The 19,701-nt window shown below is 37.2% G+C and overlaps 3 protein-coding genes, 1 long non-coding RNA gene and 3 pseudogenes across 4 annotated transcripts; 4 read left to right on the top strand and 3 right to left on the bottom strand.

Moving 5' to 3' along the window:
• Positions 1 to 734: 734 nt before the first annotated feature.
• LOC147942950 (putative F-box protein At5g41500 pseudogene) lies at positions 735 to 1,866 on the top strand (annotated as a pseudogene).
• Positions 1,867 to 2,470: 604 nt separating this feature from the next.
• Positions 2,471 to 3,977, bottom strand: LOC104792645 (pentatricopeptide repeat-containing protein At2g38420, mitochondrial). Its single transcript, XM_010518833.3, has one exon. The coding sequence runs from the start codon at positions 3,947 to 3,949 to the stop codon at positions 2,579 to 2,581; it is 1,371 nt and encodes a 456-aa protein (XP_010517135.1). The 5' UTR covers positions 3,950 to 3,977; the 3' UTR covers positions 2,471 to 2,578.
• A 147-nt stretch (positions 3,978 to 4,124) lies between these two features.
• LOC147942949 (putative F-box protein At5g41510 pseudogene) lies at positions 4,125 to 5,661 on the top strand (annotated as a pseudogene).
• Positions 5,662 to 6,891: 1,230 nt separating this feature from the next.
• Positions 6,892 to 7,769, top strand: LOC104699299 (putative F-box protein At5g41510 pseudogene; annotated as a pseudogene).
• Positions 7,770 to 10,009: 2,240 nt separating this feature from the next.
• Positions 10,010 to 11,619, bottom strand: LOC104792644 (uncharacterized). The gene is made up of 5 exons (XR_015559418.1): positions 11,480 to 11,619; positions 11,211 to 11,377; positions 10,662 to 10,814; positions 10,526 to 10,565; positions 10,010 to 10,394 (listed from the first exon to the last, which is right to left on the bottom strand). It is a non-coding gene; the product is annotated as an uncharacterized LOC104792644 (long non-coding RNA).
• Positions 11,620 to 12,036: 417 nt separating this feature from the next.
• LOC104792642 (TOM1-like protein 6) lies at positions 12,037 to 15,660 on the top strand. Its single transcript, XM_087453770.1, has 9 exons — positions 12,037 to 12,484; positions 12,695 to 12,773; positions 12,874 to 12,972; positions 13,065 to 13,178; positions 13,431 to 13,720; positions 13,831 to 13,912; positions 13,995 to 14,080; positions 14,197 to 14,490; positions 14,575 to 15,660. Exons 1-9 carry the CDS (start codon positions 12,366 to 12,368, stop codon positions 15,431 to 15,433), a joined length of 2,022 nt encoding a protein of 673 aa, XP_087309896.1. The 5' UTR covers positions 12,037 to 12,365; the 3' UTR covers positions 15,434 to 15,660.
• Positions 15,661 to 16,089: 429 nt separating this feature from the next.
• Positions 16,090 to 18,775, bottom strand: LOC104792641 (alanine--glyoxylate aminotransferase 2 homolog 2, mitochondrial). The gene is made up of 7 exons (XM_010518831.3): positions 18,345 to 18,775; positions 17,381 to 17,926; positions 17,118 to 17,294; positions 16,800 to 17,025; positions 16,598 to 16,711; positions 16,428 to 16,514; positions 16,090 to 16,342 (listed from the first exon to the last, which is right to left on the bottom strand). The coding sequence occupies exons 1-7, from the start codon at positions 18,585 to 18,587 to the stop codon at positions 16,299 to 16,301; spliced, it is 1,437 nt and encodes a 478-aa protein (XP_010517133.1). The 5' UTR covers positions 18,588 to 18,775; the 3' UTR covers positions 16,090 to 16,298.
• Between the last annotated feature and the right edge of the window lie 926 nt (positions 18,776 to 19,701).

Here is a 19,701-nt window from a genome sequence, read left to right as displayed (position 1 = left end):
ATGGAAGGTTTTAGTTTGAAAGAAATGAGAAAACAGTGTAGAAATTAGGTGTTTTTAACTTACCCGACTCAAACAATGTTTTCTAAAAACAGTAAACCACATTTCAATCTTCCTATCTTGATTCGTCTTCTACATAATTGTTTGAAGTTTGTCTCGTTAGAGTCTAAGAGGTACTATCTACCAATAACCGGAGACCGACAGATTCTATGAGAGGAGAGGTTTGGAACAGGGGGAAATCCAGAGGGATGTGACTTTGATTCTTCAAGACATCATACTTTAAGATTTCAAAAATAAGAATAAGAAACATTATAACGTACATGTAAAATTATTGTCTTTTGCATTTTTTGAAACTCTGTTGGAGTTATTATGATTATAATTACCCTTAAGAGGTTGCAGCAGTCGAGAAGAATATTGAGAGAGGTTGTGTTTTGGAAATGCTTGGAGATGGTCTTGGAACCATATGCCTGTCTGTCTTACATGATCGATAATGAACCATATGCATTCATGGCGTGTGCATAGTGCATACAAGTCGTTTAACTTAAACCGACTCTATAATGATCTTTCTAAACAGACAGAGTAAACGACATCTAAAGGCTGACTAGATTCTGGAGGCCACGCTAGGCCCAACTTTATTTAGGGTTTTTTTTATATATCTTCTTCAATATATATGTGTAGTGTATACTTTTTGTTTTTCCCTTTACATTCAAATACACATTTGGTTGCTATTTGAAACAATGACGACGATCTCCAATCTTCCGAGGGATTTGCTGGAGGAGATTATTAATAGGCTTCCCATGAAATCTTTGAAAGCTGTGAGATCAACTTGCAAAAGTTGGAACAATCTATCCCAAAGTGAGAGCTTTAAGAAGATGCACATTGGTAAATCAACAAGAAAAGGGGAGTCAATGATGATCGTGGTGCAGCGTCACAGTATTTATTTAATGAGCGGCGTGGTTGATGTTGATCCATGTATAGAGCTTAAAGGTGAACTTAGTTTCCTTAACAATCAAGTTAGTATATCCGTAATTGACCACTATGAGGGTTTTATTGTTATGCTTCTTGAAAGACGTTACAAGGATTGTGGTTTGGAATCCGTATTTGGGGCAAACAAGGTGGATCAAACTTAGATATTCTCACCTTCTACAAGGATATTTCAGTTATACTCTCGGATACGAGGATAAGGAATCTTGTTGCAGCCTTAAATTGTTGAGGTTTGTGGATTATCATAGAGCGCCCAAAAAGCAATTTGTTTGGTATGAATTGTACGATTTTGATACTGGTTTATGGACAACTCTTGACGTCGCTCAATACTGGAGAATACATTGTTCAGACCGCAGCGTTTCTCTTAAGGGAAACAGTTACTGGTGTGCTAAAGAAAGGAGCTCAGAAGGTTTTACGGATCACATAATCTGTTTTGATTTTACAAGAGAGAGATTTGGGCCGCTTCTGCCTCTGCCATCTTGCGTTAAGGATCACAAATATGTATGTGTGACTTTATCTTGTGTTAAAGAAGAATTTAATACGGAGCTTAAGATAAATTTTCCAGCTTATTTCTTCATTGACGAGGAGAAGAAAGTCTTCATGTGTCTTGGTAGAAGGTATAAATATATTGACATATATCCCAAAACATATATTGACATCATTGGAGAGGCTGGATACTTAAACAATTTGGTTTTCGGAGTACCTGCAGAACAAAACCGTTGGGAAAGTATGTGCTCTTATGTTCCAAGTTTGGTCCAAATCAAGAAACTTGCACGAGGCAAAAGGATAGAACAAAGTAGTTTAGAAAAGCGTCGATTTGATCAAAACATGTTGAGACTTGCTGAAATAGAAAAGCTAATGAAGAAGCAATTTAGATATTATTAGGAGGAGGCACAAAAGGAGAGGGGAGGGAAATCAAGAGGTAGGTTACCCTGATACTTAAAGACCTAAACTCTTTAAGTTACAGGTAAGTTATTGCGCTCTTGTAGTTTTTTGGAACTCTTTTGGGAGTGTAAGGCTACACTTGCTGTCTGCAGGAGCAGAACACTGAGAAAAGTTGTGTGTTTGGTAACGCTTCGTGGTACTCTTGGGATCTATATGGGACGTCTTGTAGTGCGATGCGTATCTTACATGATAAAGAAGAACCATATGATTTGTGTTGGCTCGTTTTATTGGGGTTTCTATTTTTACTTTCTGCTGTGTTACGGTAATGTTTCATGTATGTGAACTTCGCATCTAAATGGCTCAGTGCATCTATTGAAGTTTCCTTTGGCTTAAACAAAATGACTCAATGCGTACTGGCCATTCTTTTACTTAAAGGTCTCATCGTAATCTAAGCAGGACAATACACAGTCAAGTTTGATGAATGTGTCAAATTTGTATACACATTAGTGCAAAGAACAAATCTAGTTCCAATATTTGAGATAAGTAATATTTGTAAGATTTCTCTTTTGCTTCGAACATGTAGTTTTGAACTCTTCTCAAATCATTGCACAAACAAACTAATTTCCCTTCTTTTAAGTTCTATAACAATCATCCATAAGTAAGACCAAATACCATCAAATTTTACAAACTCATTTAGAGTTGATCCATAGGCTTATACCAGGTGTGCTAAAAGTTCAACTGCTTTATCCATCAAGCCTTTATCACATAACCTGCTAATGACTTCCTCAGTTCTTGAACTCTTGACAAACACATTCACGTTAAACGCTTCCTCCAAAAAACCTTGAGCAGAAACAACATCGTCTACCTCAATAAATGCACTAATCATAATATCATACGTGTGGCTGTTCCTGTTAACTCCATTCGTCTCCATCTCTTTCCATAGAGTCTTAGCTCGACTCAGATCCCCGGCCTTAACCAACCCCTTAATCAATATATTGTAAGTAATCACATTAGGCTCAGAACCTAGCTTGTTCATGGAATACATCATCGTTAACGCGCCTTCAACATCGTTCTGCTTGCATAAGCCATGAATATACACATTATAGGTATACACATCAGGAGCCAAACCCAACAAGAGCAACTCATCAAAAAACTTGTCTGCTTTCGAGTACTCCTCATCCGCAATCACACCTTGCAACAGGACTGTATAACAAACAATATCAGGCTCGATTCTGTCACATTTCATCTGATTCAGCACACTCACAACTTCTTTACCCCTTCCTCCTTCAACCAAGAACCTCATAACAACTGTATAATCCCGCAAACTTGGTAAAAACCGAGTCTTTCGCAAATCTTCCAAGTATCCAAGTACATCGAAACAAGACGAATCCTTGTGTTTACATACAGAACTCAACAACCGAGAGTATAACCTTGGATCAACAATAACACAATCAACGCTCATGTACCTCACTAACTCAGTAGCACAATCAACCTCACCGATTCCACATAAAGCATCAATCAAAATCCTCAAAGTAGATTCCTCTAACCTCACTCCCATCTTACTAGCTTTAACCAAAACCTCAGGAACCAATTCAAGACTCTCTCTTTTCCTCACGAGAACCAAAAGCAAAGCATTGAGCGTGTAAGCAGAAGGCACACACCTGAAATAAGGGATCTTGAAGAAAACATCAACCGCTTCTTCGATTCTTCCGGAGAAACCATAAGCAGAGATGACATCTCTGAAAATGGATTCAGGTGTATCGAACTTCTCAGAGACTTGAAGATGATTGAGAACAGATGCGATGTTGTCAAGCTGAGAGGTTTTAGCTAAGGTTTTGATAACAAATCTGTAAGCTTGAGGCGTGGGCTCACAGTTATGGAGTCGGAATGAGCTTACCAGTGTTCGTATAACACCACCACCGTCGTCGTCCTCTGAATCTGCGATTAGACTGCTTCTTAGCTCTTCCATTGCATATTTCTGCTTGAGATTGTCGTTCCATTTGGTTTTGAAAGAGGAATGAGGAAATTTTCGATATTTTCTCAAGAAATTGGACAATCGATGCCATGATGACGATCTTGCCATTTTCTTCAATTCGACAATGTAAATAAAACTGGAGGAAGAAGAAGAAGACATGATGTTATATATTTAAAGCCCATGTAAAGCCCACGATTGGCCCAGCTTCGTTTAGGTTTTTTATTTATAATATGTAGACATTATTATTAGACTTGCCCTTGGCCACAAGGAATCAGAAGTTGATTCTAGGGTTTTGATTTGAAGGTTGAAACAATGACGACGATGATCTCCGATCTTCCAATGGATTTGATGAAGGAGATTATATGTAGGCTTCCATGAATTCTGTGAAAGCTGCGAGATTAACTTGCAAAAGTTGGAATGATTTATCCAAAAGTGAGATCGGTAAAGTAACAAGACCAACAAGAGAAGGGGAGACTATGATGATCGCGGTGATGCGTCGCAAAGTTTATCTAATGAGCGGCTTCTTCGACGGCGTTGATCCATCTATAGAGAAGAGAGGTAGACTTAGGTTCCTTTATCACGTCAACATATCCCGAATTGACCACTATGAGGGTTTATTGTTATGCATCATGAAAGACGTTACTAGGATTGTGGTTTGGAATCCGTATTGGGGCCAAACAAGGTGGATCAAACTCATATATGCTTACTTTCCACAAAGTTATGACATGTCCAATTATTCTCTCGGATACGAGGATAAAGAATTTTATCGTCACTTCAAGGTTTGTAGATTTTTTTCACAGAGCGCCGGAAGAACAATTTCATTTGTATCAAATCTACGATTTTTATACCGGTTTATGGACAACTCTTGACGTTGCTCCACACTGGGGAATATATTGTTCAAGCAGTAGCGTTTCTCTTAAGGGAAACAGCTACTGGTGTGCGTCAGAAAGAAGCTCAAAAGGTTTTAAGGATCACATAATCTGTTTTGATTTTACAAGAGAGAGATTGGGCCGCTTCTGCCTCTGCCATCTTGCGTTAGGGAACGTAACTATGCATATGTTACTTTATCTTGTGTTAAAGAAGAGAAGATTGCAGCTTTATTTCGGCATGACGATGCTCCTGAGTTTGAGATATGGATTACAACTACGATTGAAGCCGAAATGGTTTCGTGGAGCAAGTTCTTGAAAATTGATACGGAGGTTTGGATAAATTTTCCAGACTGTTTCTTCATTGACGAGGAGAAGAAAGTCTTCGTGTGTGTTGGTAGAGACCTTGGCTATTCCCAAACTTATACTGACATCGTTGGAGAGGCTGGATACTTAAAAAAATTGGATCCTGGATTTCCTTTAGGACGAAACCACGGTTGGTCACGCGTGAATTCTTATGAAGTTTGGTCCAGATCAAGAAACTTTCACGTGTGGACAAAAGGATTGAACAAAGTAGTATAGAAAAGCGTCAGTTTGATCAAAAGATGTTGAGACTTGCTGAAATTGAAAAGCTAATGAAGACAAATTATTATAGGAGGAGGCACGGAGGTAACACAAAGGGAAGATTAGGTCAAAATTTTAGTTTGGTTACTATAAGTTAAATGTAAATTTTTTCGTGTGTTCTTGTATCTTAGATACTTTCTATTGGAAGTGAGGCTTAATTAATATGGCGATTACACTAGTGATATGGCAGGAGCAGAACATTGAGTGTTGTGTAAGTTTTTGAAACGCTTGCAACGTGGTTGGTGTTGTCGGGATTCTTTTATACTTTCTACTGTGTTTTTCAACAATAATGTTTTATTTTTGTTTTTTGTGTGTTGTGATGAAGGATTGAACTCGTGTGTGACAAAAAGAAATCAGAAGTTGTGTTTTGTTACCAGTAATTTCATGTATGTGGTGAAGGTCTTTGCTACTTTTAAAAACCTGTTTGTTCATTTTGACTCCTTTTTGTTTTGGTTTAAGATTACATCTGTTTATCGTTTTCCACAATTGAGACCAATTGGTATACTGAAACGGCGCTATCATGCGTCTCACACTATATAAAAGGAGGCTATATTCAGGAGGCTATATTTTTCAAATGGTTTTCTTATTGGTTCCTCCATCTGCCAAGTCTTCTTGATTGTGGTTTTTATATGTTTATATGATAAGTGAAGAGAGCGAAGAAGAAGAAAGAACTCGGTGGTGGCTCTTATATACAGTAGGAGAGAAGTACCACAAAGGAAGATGGACGGCTCAGTATAATCATAAGATTATTATGATTAATAGAAGTGAGAGAGAAGAAGAAGTTTGATAATTATAATGAAAGGTTTTTAGGTTACTGAACTTTAGAAATGAGAAAACAGAGGACAAAAGCTGTTTAACTTAACCGACTCAAACACACCTTTTAACAAGAGTTAAAACCACATTCTAAAACCTTCTAACTTGATTCGTCTTCTACATAATATTTGAAGTTTGTCACGTTACAGTTATAGAGATACTATCTACAAAAACCGAAGTCTCAAGCTTAGGGTCAAAGTCTCAAAGAGACTTGACAGATTCAATGAGACGTTTGGAACAGGGGAAAGCCAGAGGGATGCGAATTTGATACTTTCATGACTTCAAGACATCATACTGTATTTTGCATTTTTTTGAAACTCTGTTGGAGCTATAATGATTATTACCCTCAAGGGTTGGCAAGAGCAGCCAAGCAGAACACTGAGAGGGGTTGTGTTTTGGAAATACTTGGAGATGCTCTTGGAACCATATGCATATATTTCTTTCATGATAGATAAACGAACCATATACAGTACTTGGTGTGTACTTACGATACGAGTCGTTTAACCTAAACCGACTCTAATTAACTTTCTAAACGACATCTAAAAGCCTTACTAGATTCTAGAGCACACGCTAGGCCCAACTTTATATAGGGTTTTTAATGTATCTTCTTCAATTGATTTGTGTTGTGTATACTTTTTCCTTTACTTTAGCCGAAGAAAAAAAAAAGTGTGGTGGGATTTTGAACGATGACGACGTCGATGATATCCAATCTTCCAAGAGATTTGATAGAGGAGATTATTTCTAGGCTTCCCTTGAAATCCATGAAAGCAGTGTGTTTAACTTGCAAAAGTTGGGACTATTTATCCAAAAGTGAGAGCTTTAGGAAGAAGCACATTGGTAAAGCCACAAGAAAAGGTGAGTCTATGATGATCGCCATGATGCCTCACAATCTCTATCTAATGAGCGGCTTCGTCGACGACGTTGATCCATCTATAGAGCATAAAGGTCAAATTAGCTTCCCGAGCAAACAAGTAAGCATAGATCGGCTCTTCCACTATGAGGGTTTAATATTATGCATCTTGAAAGACGTTACTAGGATTGTGGTTTGGAATCCGTATTTGGGGCAAACAAGGTGGATCAACCTTAGATTCTCTCACCGTCCAGACATATGGGACATATTTTGTTATGGTCTCGGATACGAGGATAAGGAATCTTGTCGGAGCCTTAAATTGTTGAGGTTTGTAGATTTTCTTAAAATAGCGCCCGAAGAGCAATTTTGTTGGTATGAAATCTACGATTTCGATTCTGGTTTATGGACAACTCTTGACGTCGCTCCACACTGGACGATATATTGTTCAAGCAGTAGCGTTTCTCTTAAGGGAAACAGTTACTGGTGTGCTAAAGGAAGGAGCTCAGAAGGTTTTGTTACGGATCACATAATCTGTTTTGATTTTACAAGAGAGAGATTTGGGCCGCTTCTGCCTCTGCCATCTGTCCTTAGGGATCGTGAATATGAATATGTGACTTTATCTTGTGTTAAAGAAGAGCAGCTTGCAGCTTTATTTCAGCACAACAAACAAAGAGATGTAAACATACTGTCTTAGCTTAACCGATTTAACCATGGTAAACCACATCCGGATATGAAAACCAATATATGTTGAGACGGCAATGCGACTGAGTTCATAAATTCATATCATGATTCATGCATGAACTAATATTAAATCGATCTTTATTTTCTCCAGCATGTAGAAGTATTGATCTTTTTTTATTTGGATTTTTTTGTATGTGAAATTTAGGAATAATTTGTAATTTTTAAAAAATTAGCAATGTTGTCAAAATTAAATACTATACAATGCTCATCACATTTACCAAAAAAATACAGTGAGTTAAAATTCCACATATTTAATTTTCAATCAATAATATTTCCACTAATTATTTTTTAATCAGTAATATTCAGGAAAAATATTTAAAACCAATAAACTATTTTTAGTCATTTATATTTAAGAGTGATTATCAGAAAAAATCATTGTAACTGTTTGAAATTAGTAACTTAAAATACAAAAATTAATAAACCACGTATAGTCTTTATAAAATGGGTCTAGTATATCAAAATGGAGTACACATATCTAAAGTTTTTATAGAAAGTTATTTTAAAATGATTCTTTTCCTCTTTTATTTTTTCTTTTCAAAGTACTAACACCAATTAAAAACCACATGTCACTCAATTGTAGATTAAAACGTATCACAACTTTTTATTATATACACTTTCAAAAAAATAATACTTTATATTTTCTTATGTTTTGCTCATATTTTTCTTATGTTTTGCTTATAGTATGCCTAAACATTTCAAGAACTGAAAAAGATTTAAACCAATAATTCACAATTTTAAAGTATCTTGTTTGTGTTGTCTATCAAGATAATTTATAATACATAATATACAAGAATATCACAGAAATGGTAACATGTTTTTTTTAAAAATCAAAATTTGGTAATAATACATCATAAGTTTTTTTTGATTAATGTATTTTGGTAAAAAAATACAGTTTCCTAGAAATAAACCCTTCTATCCTTTTCATAAACCCTCACTTGAAACTAGTAGATTATATTGATTAATCAAGAAAAATTACATGAGCCGGAGCTGATGAAAACCTCCATAATTGAGAAGTTGTCATCATCTCCAGCTCGTCCTCTTCTTCTTCTTCTTCTTCAAGCTCCTCTCCAAGCTCCTCTTCTTCTACAAGACTGAGTTCTCCAAGCTCAAGCTCACCACCACCACCACCAGTGTGCTGACCACCGGATTTAACACAATACCACCAAAAGAGAAAGGAAAGAAGAAGAGAAAGGACAATAACAATGGATGTTACTGCAATAACAAAAAGAGAGAGGGTTACAACTATTATTGAGAGGTTTTCATCATCTCCAAGTTCCCCACTGGAGGAGGAGAATCCTCCATTCTGGTGGAATCTTCCTCCAAGCTCCTCTTCTTCTTCAAGCTCCTCTTCTCCTTCAAGCTCTTCTTCAAGAGCCTCTTCTTCTTCAAGCTCTTTTTCAAGCTCCTCTTCTTCTTCAACACTGACTTCTTCTGCCACACTGAGCTCTCCAAGCTCAAGCTCGCCACCACCACCACCAGCAGTGTGCTGGCCACCGAGTTTAACAAAGTACCTCCAAAAGAGAAAAGAAAGAAGAAGAGAAAGGACAATAACAATGGCTGTTATTGCAATGACAAATAAAACATGGTTAGGTTCGAAATACAACACAATGGAACTAGTCATTGTGTTGTGTGAAAAAGAGCTTCTTCATTCTTCATCTTTTAACAGAGAAATTAATCGATAGTACGCTTACCTACGAATTAAACCACCCAGAAAATGCAGAAGCAGCAGGAGTAGACTTTGTGGTGGGAGGTGCAGGACAGGCGTAGGCTAGAGGCTCTGGGTTTCTGATGATTGTCTGGATTTAATTTGCCATTTCTTGTTTAAGATTACCATACTGCATATTAATCTTTTTCTATATATATAATGATTATTAATTAAAGAAATCATCGTAACTGTTTTGAAATTATTAACTTAAAATACAAAAATTAATAATCCATTTATTGTAGTCTTTATAAAATGGGTCTACTACTATACTTATCAAATTGGAGTACAACATAATTTTAAATTGATCGCAAAAAAAACTAATTTTAAATGATCCTTTTCCTCTTTTCTTTTTTTTTTTCTTTTCAAAGTAATAGCACCAATCAAAAAATTATGTGTCACACAATTGTAGCTTTCCCAACTTTCTAGATAATATTATATATATATAATGATTATTAATTAAAGCAAGCTTTATTAAGAAACACAGAACAGAACAAGTTAATTTAAACTCCTTAGAGCATCTCCATTGGTTGCTCATTAACAAAGTTGCTTAAAAAGAATTTTGTCATAAATTTTGAAAAATAATATGTTAAGCAATTCATTAAGAAACTTTGAAATTTCATGGGTCCAATGATTGATCCTAAACTATTACAATTACATGTATGCAAGTATATATCTACTTCTTCTCTTCTTCTTTGTCTTCCCTAATACCAAAATCTATACAAGACCCAATATGATGATTCCTTATATCACTCTGTTTGTGTACCGGCTTGAGAGGTTTCTTCAGGTTGATCAGATCTGGAGTCATTAGCAACGACAGTAGGCGGAGACCATTGATCAGGGACCATGAGGAAGTAAGTAGTCATTGTCTTGCCTTTCTGAATCTTCTCTTATATTGCTTTGGAGAAATTACGGTTGGTGCTTCATTCTTTCTGAATCTTCTATTATTCTTTGGTGCTGCAAACAAGTTTGAATAACAGAAGAACAATTGTATTTGTATATATGAAGCCTAACACACAATTTTAAAATAACCAAATCTTTGGAAAGTGGTATCAAAAGCCTGTGGAGAAGAGAGAAAGAGAGAGAACCTGGTAGGCCAAGAAATCACACTTGTTCATAGCTAGGGTCCTTTTTAAGTAAAAAAGCAAAAAGAGCTAGGTCATGTTTTCTTTTGCTGTTTCGATCACTCGCTCTTTAATCTGAAGATTGTATTGGTATAATTACCTCATTGATCCCAAATCTGGGGGCAAAGTAGCGGCTACAGAAATCAAATGGAGAAGCAGCGGCAGTCACCATCATTCCTTCACAAGGGCATTTCGATATCTCATCTAGTCTTGGCTGCAACTCAACGACTGACTCCCAAGATGAAAGCACAACCTGCAATGAATCTCAATGGGCGCCATAGCTAGAGTAGAAAAATATGGAGACAGATAGTGAAAATATATGTATATATTACGAGATGTCTTTCTCTGTGGCTTTAACAGAAGAACAATTGCTTCTTGAACATGAAACTCATTCAATGTAAGAAACATACAACCGATCATTCAAACTAAAAAGACATGAGTATGTATGATTACTAAGCAGAACAACTAGGAAGTTAATCTTAGCCTGCTTCGATCTATCTATACTCAGACCTCAATTATAAGCGTTTATTTATTCAACAAAGTCCTCCTAACATTGTTAACTCTTTTTCCCACAGATGTACAAGTCCATTCATCGATCAAACTAAGATAGGAACCCAAAATCACCAACATAAAAGAAGGAGATACGAACCTCGTAACAAAGTTAACTTCAAACCAATCAAGGTTCGGATACAAATTCTTAGCCTTGTCAACGCATATCTTCGCTCCATTGTAATCATTCCCCGAAAGTTTCTTCTCAGCCATATTCATTGCTATTCTAACTTCTTCCTCGCTAGATTCCACTGTGGTTATATTTCTCTACTAGAACAAATCAGAGAAACAAACAAGATTCTCTGTAAACATTCCCAAACAAAATTCAGAGGTTCAATGATTTAAGAATAAGAAAGGAAGATGAATTACCTTGTATGAGCTCTTACTATGGTCTCCACTTTGTAGTCGACGCCAGCGATATAGACGAGACGACGGCAAAGAACAAAGAAACAAAAAAAAATTCCCTAGCCACTCACATACCGACACGTTATAGTTAAGATACAACTCTAAAAACTCTTAAATTAGCATCGATGGTTAAGTTTTTAGCGCTGTTTTCATTTTTTTAATTACTTTTAATTCTGAAAGTTTCTAAAAAATTGATTAAACTACCACCAATGGAGATGCTCTTAGTTCTGAAATTTAATATTACGTTGTTTCCGAACATAGTACAGACGATCACATAATATATATATATATATATATATATATATGGAACGAACGCCACGATAGAAAATAGGACAAAATTTTATAATAAGTTTAAAAACAACATTAAAAAGGGAATTATCCACCTAAAAGAAATTAATTAGTCTTTAATAATTTTAACGTTGACCGAGTAAAATAGACGCGTGGTGTTAACGCACTAAATGAAAGAGCGTGGAGCGGGAAAATTGCCGTCCTTAAGAACTGAGAAAAAGATATGTGCTTTTAATAAAATAAATAAAATAGAAGGAAGAAAAAAAAAAAAAAAAAGATTTGTTTCCTTTTCAATTTTTTTTGTTGTGTGTGTGCTTTTTGTATCTTCTTCGTGGAGATTAGAAAAGGAAAGAAAAAAGAAACAAAGGCTTAAAACAGCAAAAAAAAAAAGCAAAGATTCCTCTCTCGCTGACTTCGTCTTCTCTCTATCTCTCTCTCTCCCGCTGCGCTGGCGAAGAAGAAGATTTTCTAGGGTTTTTTTTGTTTTTGTTTGTCTCTTGCGAGTTGGGGGAATTTTATTATTAATCGGAGCACCCTTTTGATCGGGCGAAAAAAAAAAAATATGGCGTCGTCTTCTGCTTCAGCGACGGTGGCTGTTGATAAAGCTACCAGCGATCTTTTGTTAGGTCCTGATTGGACTACCAATATGGAAATCTGTGATTCTGTCAATTCTCTTCACTGGTAATTTTTAATGTTCAGATTTTGGAATTATCGTTTTTGATTTTTTGTTGTTGTTATTGGATTATGCTGGATTAGTTAATGATGTTCTTATCAGAAGGCTAACGATTACATGCAAATTTGGAGGATTTGGTGTTGTTTTAGTTCTTTGATTTTGTAGTTTACTTAGGCATCTGCGATTAACGGTTTTTTGCGTCTATTGATTTTGATCAGGCAGGCGAAAGATGTAGTTAAAGCTGTTAAGAAGAGGCTACAGCATAAGAGTCCTAGAGTTCAACTACTTGCTCTTACGGTATTTTTTTTTTTTTTTTTTTGTCAATTTTGGGACCTTGTTACTTGTGCGTTGTTTCGACTCTTCTTAACTCTCTATGTATTTAATTATTTCGTGCTAGCTTTTGGAGACGTTAGTGAAGAACTGTGGAGATTATTTGCACCATCAAGTTGCAGAGAAAAACTTATTAGGGGAATTGGTCAAGATTGTGAAAAAGAAGGTACTTCTTCTTGTTCTGTGTTTCTATGTGTGTGTGTGTGTTTCCATAGTGGTGGTGATTGTTCGTGTTGCTGATGATTTTGGACTTTATAGGCGGATATGCAAGTTAGAGATAAGATACTGGTCATGCTGGACTCTTGGCAGCAAGCTTTTGGTGGTCCAGAGGGCAAATTCCCGCATTATTATTGGGCATACGATGAGTTAAGGGTGAGTATCTCGCTTGAAATGTAAATTTTTATTGGTGGACATATATACTGTTTGGTTATTGTTTGTTCTAAATTTTGTAAGTATTGTATATTGGTAGTTTAGTATTTGATGCCACTACTCTTTTTTGGCCGGTGCTAAGTGTTGAAAGTTGAGTGTTTATAGTTGTGGAGTCATGTTATATACGGCAGTTGCTTTACTGAGATCTCATTTGCATGATATTCTTATTCTAATGGTTGATGTTACATGTTGCAGCGTTCTGGAGTTGAATTCCCCAGGCGTTCACCTGATGCGTCCCCTATAATAACACCACCAGTGAGTCATCCGCCGGTAAGACAGCCTCAGGGGGGATATGGAGTACCTCAAGGTGGTTATGGAATACCTCAAGCTGGCTATAGAGTACCTCAAGCGGGTTATGGAATACCTCAAGCAGGTTATGGAGCACCTCAAGTGGGTTATGGAGTTCCTCAAGTGGGTTATGGAATGCCTAGCGGTTCGTCGAGAAGGCTTGATGAAGCAATGGCAACTGAGATTGAGGGCTTAAGGTTAGTTAGTGGATTTGTTAGTTCAATATGATGTCGATGTGGACTGGCAGTTTTAGATTTCGTACAAATATTTACACTATTTCAATATTCTTGTTTTGGTTAAATTGTAGTTTTTCAAGTCTTGAGTCCATGAGGGATGTGATGGATCTCTTGGGCGACATGCTACAAGCTGTGGATCCCAGTGACCGTGCGGTATTGAAACCTACTATACAGCTATATTTGTAGGTTTGGGGATGAAATGAATTGCTTTACCCATGGTTTTCCTGTTATGTAGGCTGTGAAAGATGAAGTCATTGTTGACTTGGTCGAGCGTTGTCGTTCCAATCAGAAAAAGCTGATGCAGATGCTAACCTCCACTGGGTTAGTCCTCTATTTTTAGTAATCACTTTGTATTTAAATCTGTTAGAATGTGTAATGATACTGTTGACTTGAGAGGTTCCAGTGTTGTGCTAAACATCCTTTTGTTTATGTGGCAGGGATGATGAACTTTTGGGTCGGGGACTTGATCTAAACGACAGTCTTCAAATTCTGCTAGCTAAGCATGATGCAATAGCTTCTGGTACTCCTCTGCCAGTTCAGGCTTCTGGTTCTCCTCTGTCACTTCAGGCTTCTAAACCTGGTGATTCGAGCCCCAAATCTTCTGAAGCTAAAGATTCGAGTTCCATAGCTGGTTCTAGTTCCCCAATACCAGCCACTGTGTCTACGGGGAAAAGCCCTATTGATGAAAGTTACGAAGAGGAGGAAGATGAGTTTGCGCAATTAGCTCGAAGGTCTTTCTTACTAATTACGATTGGATCCGGCAACTGTGCATATCATAAACGTAGTATTTGACATATCACTCTGTATTGTTTCAGGCATTCCAAACCGCCAGCATCTGTGACTACAGACCCCACCAGTTCAGAGTCTCATAATGCTGCAAGCAATGCTCTTGCTCTTGCTCTGCCTGACCCGCCTCCTCCAGTGAACACCACAAAGGAACAAGACATGATTGACCTATTGAGTTTGACACTGTCTACACCGTCAACTCCACCGCCTCCATCCTCTCAGCCTTCTCCTCCTCCTCCCGCTGTCTCAGATCAAAACACCCATATCTATCCACAGCCTCGACCACAGTTTGATAGCTATGTTGCTCCATGGGCACAACCCCAGCAACAGCAACAGCAACAGCAACATCAGGGCTATTCTCAAAATCAACAACCTCAACAACAGCAGGGCTATTCTCAACATCAACAACAGCAGGGCTATTCTCAACCTCAACAGCAACAGGGTTATTCTCAACCGCAACAGACACAGCAGGGCTATACTCAATCACAACCGCAAGCACAATTCCAGATGCAACCGTCAACTCGACCTCAGAACCCGTATGAATATCCGCCTCCACCATGGGCTTCAACATCAGCGAATGCTTACTATACTCCACGGGCTAATGCAAGTGCGTCATACACAGACACATCGGCCGGGAGATCACTGCAGCAATCCAACTCATTCCCCACAAGAGCCGGAGATCCCCAGGCAACTTCAGCTGCTAGCAATCCAGGAGTAACTGTAGGACAGAAGCCGTTTGTTCCATCCTACAGATTGTTTGAAGATCTTGATGTGTTTGGGAGCGCAGATGGGAAGCATAATAAACCGACGAACAGTAGTAATGGTTCTCAAAGCTTGTCTGGGTCTCAGACGCAGCAGAGTATGATAGGAGGAAGGAAAATGATTTAACAAAAGTGTGGGTGCTTCGTATTTTCCATTTGTGAATAGATGGTGTACATTTTTATCCCCTTGTTTGATTTTAGGATTTGGTATGACATACTGATACGCTTTGCTGAGACCAGGAGATTTATTTTCCTTTTTTACTGTTCTGTTTTCATACCCATTTGTGGAGTTGTGTGAACTATTATTGGTTTGGAGATAAGAGTTATAACAGTTGGGAACAACAATTCATCGAATTGGGAGTGGAAATGGTACAATAGTCAGTTTCTAGTATTATTTATTGGACTGCTTTGGGTCCTTTAGTTTTAACTCACTCTCGACCTTTTAATAGGCTACGGAGACTAAAATGCTCTGGTTTTATCTGTGTCACATCATAGTTTCAGCATTCATTGTATGCACTATGCAGTATCAGATTCTTCAGTCATTCAACATCAGCTTTTTCGTTTTTAATCTCTAGTTTTCTTGGCACAGAAAACTATAGTTTGTTTAGGTACAACTTATATTGCATCCAAACTCACATACTGTCTGTTTTTGGCACTATGAACAAACAATTCCAGATATTGCATCCAAATGAGACAAATAAAGAAAAACGAACAACCACGATGACACTCGATTGGCAACACAATTTAGAAGTGATGAAGTGTGATGCTAAGATACGATTTAAAGGTTTGTAATGATTTGACTTTATTTTAACGCAAAAAAAGTTGTGAACATAAAGAAAACATAGTGACTGAGAAGCAACGAGATGTTGGCTCATCAATCTTTTGGTCGTTTGCAGCATAATCTTACAAGCATACTTCACCACAACTTTTTTTTTAACCACAACTTACTAAAGACCATATATCATAATACCATCGATCACTTTTTATTTTCTTCACATCTTCGACATTGAGTAGTCCATTGCTTCCACGAGATAATCTGCCACAAAGAAAAGAGAATTTAATTATTGTGTTCATTTTTCTTACAATAATCCTTCTTATTAAAGAAATTAAAGGGCACAAACCTGCGTCATCCTTAGTGAAGCAGAGAGGTGGTGTGATTCTAAAGACATTTCCAAAGTAGCCTCCTTTTCCAACCAACACGCCCAATTCTGTAAAATATAACTCAAGACACAAATTAATTCACCATTTTACTTCTAGTTTCACCGGAGGAGACAAGTGTAGAAACACCAACCTTTCATTTGATCCATAATGTGCAGAGTCTCAGCGGCTGCAGGAGTCTTAAGCTTGCGATCACTCACCAGCTCTACTCCAAGCATCAGTCCTCTTCCCCGTACATCCCCAATAACTACATTTAGAGACGTATAAGAAACTTAGAAACACAATGAGGCTAGTTTAAAGAACAAAGTTATGAAGAGGGAGAGAAGGATATTTACTTTCGTGCTTCCCTTTCAGCTGAACGAGTTTATCTTTCAGATAAGATCCGACCATTGCTGCATTTTCCTGAAGCTTCTCTCTCTCAATCACCTTCAGAACAGCAAGACCAGCTGTAGTAGCCACAGCATTTCCACCAAATGTATTGAAGTAGCTACGACGAGTCAATACTCCTGCTATCTCTGGAGTTGTCACAACCGCTCCCAATGGAAACCCGTTCCCAATTCCCTATGTTTTCACACCATAAACCAATTAGCCAGAGATTACACTAAAGTTAAAACTTAAATGCAGAACAAACTAAAGTTGGGACAAACTCTAACCTTTGCCATGGTTACTATGTCAGGGACAACATTGTGAGCCTCAAATCCCCAGAAATTACCAGTACGAGCGAATCCAGACTGAACTTCATCGGCAATGAACAATCCTCCAGCTTTCTTAACAGTGTCGTAAGCAGCTGACAAATAGCCTGGAGCTAGCTCCACAATCCCTCCAACTCCCTATTCACATATGCAACCATTCTTAACTCTGATCTAATAACACTTCATAAAAATGAGACTACAGCAATAGTCAAATGTTGATTTACCTGAATAGCTTCGAAAATAAAGCCAGCAATGTGTCCTGTGGTGCCATATTGAATGAGATCTTGCAAATCCTTTGCATACTTCTCTCCATCAGAACCAAACACACCTCTATAAGGATCCGCGTTCACAGCATGATGAACTCCAGTCTGAACCACATTAAACTTCCACGAGCTATGACCAGTAGCCCCCATTGTTGCAGCCGCATTACCATGATACCCGTTTCGAACCGACACAATATCTTGACATCCAGTGTACAATTTAGCCATCATGAGTGCCAATTCATTAGCCTCTGTCCCTGAGTTGGTGAAAAACACCACGTTTAGATCACCAGGGAGTTTAGAAGCTAAAGCCTCAGATAACTCAGCAATGGCATGGTTAAGGTAAAGAACAGTAGGATGCTGAAGTCTCTTGATTTGTTCAATCACTGGCTCCACCACGCCTGGATGACAATGTCCACAGTTCACAACTGCAATCCCAGCAAATGCATCTAAGTACCTCCGACCACTCTCATCAAATAGATACTGCATCTTCCCATCCACAATGTTCAACTGCAACACATCAATACCAAAACAAACAAACACACATCAATACAAATAGACAAAAAATGAATATTCTATTTGTCATTAGTCAATTTCAAAGCCTGCCAAAAAAAAAAAGATTCAACATTTATGTATTTTATTATAATATTTTAATAGATTCCAATTCCATTATTGATCAAGAATATTCGGATAAGAACATCGTAGTCTGAACCAATTTAAAAATCATAAAAAGTTTAGCTTTTTCCGATGAGTCGATCAATAAAGTTTCAAGCTTTTTCCAATACGATCAATAAAGTTCCAAGCTTTTTTCGTCATTTTCAAAAAACAGAGATCATCAACAACACAAGATCATGAGGCCGAAGAGTTCCTACACGAACCAATAACAAAAAAAACCAAAATGATGATTTCGAAATGGGATAATATGTACCGGTTTGCGATAGAGACAGAACATGGAAGGACTGAGAAACTCCTTCCTTTTAGCAAGGATAACATCGGCTGAAGGGCCAGTATACGGCGGAGGAGTGTAATCAAACGGAGGAAGCCTCGCCTGAAACTCATCAGAATCCTTAACGGGAGCAGCCGCCGTGGCCTGAGACGTCGATGAGAGGCATCGTCGCCAAAGGGAAACGGAGATGTTTTGCACCGATCTTTTCGCCGCGAGTCTCTGCATGGTCTCTCTCTCTCTCTTTCAAATCTCTCCGATGATAAATAGTTTTACAGAGAGACGACACTGTTTCGATGGTTACAATGATATGTGTGAGAGACAGAGGAGACGATAGATGTTATTTATATAGAGAGAGGACTCGGACTCCATTGGATCAATGCTGATGACGTGTTTCCAGTGTATTGAGTTCTACCGAACTTGATTTTGTTTTACATCATGGTCCTTTAACTTTTAACTTAATTACCTACTTACCTCATGTTACCCTAAAGTGTAAACAATTAGCCCTTAATTGAATTAAAAATGTTTTAAAACTAGAGTTTAAATTAGAATACGTAAAGTTTGGGAACTTAATGGTAAAATCTAAAAAATTATGTTGTTAAAAAATATCTGAGATTGATTTCCGTATATGACATTAGCAATAAATCCAACAAATGTTGACTGGCTTAACAAGACATTAAAGTCCAAAATTAGTATACTACTGAAATTATATTTCATATAGAAACAAATTGCCCCAAAAGAAAAAAATTTATAGAAACAAATTACTTTTATAAGAAGATAACATGCCAAAAAGAGAAAAAAATCAACAGAATTTCATTTTTCTTATAGTATCAAATAGTACAATTTTGTTATACAAAATATTCATTAACCTATGTATACAGTTTTATAAACTAGAGATTTTTGTTATCTTTTAACAGAGCTTACGTTAAGGTGGTTCCTCAAACCGCCTTTAGATTTTTAGAAAGGCTAAAAGTTTTAATGCAATTTTTTGGTTACAAATTTCACATACACTAAAATAAAACGACCAATAAAACAAACCCGTGTTCCAACTCATTTTCCTGACTTCATGATAGACCTATACATGTATAATTAGTAAATGTTTTAATACATGCTGTTTCGTACGTAGGCAGCTTTATATAACAAGTTGTGTAATTAAGTAAATGTTAAATCATAGTTAGTGCATGTACGTATTCGGTATTGTACCAAAACAAGTAATGCATTTGGTAAATGGAATGGGTGTCATGTGACTGATCACCTACGTCCTTACGACACTATTTGAATTTGTTTATCATTTGATAACTACAAACAAAGGTTTAATCATCTATCGTTATCCTAACACTAT

The sequence above is a fragment of the Camelina sativa genome, chromosome 6 (genome assembly GCF_030686135.1).
Source record: "Camelina sativa cultivar CO46 ecotype springtype chromosome 6, ASM3068613v1".
In the NCBI taxonomy this organism is placed as follows: domain Eukaryota; kingdom Viridiplantae; phylum Streptophyta; class Magnoliopsida; order Brassicales; family Brassicaceae; genus Camelina; species Camelina sativa.
This window is presented reverse-complemented; position numbering and strand designations above follow the sequence as displayed.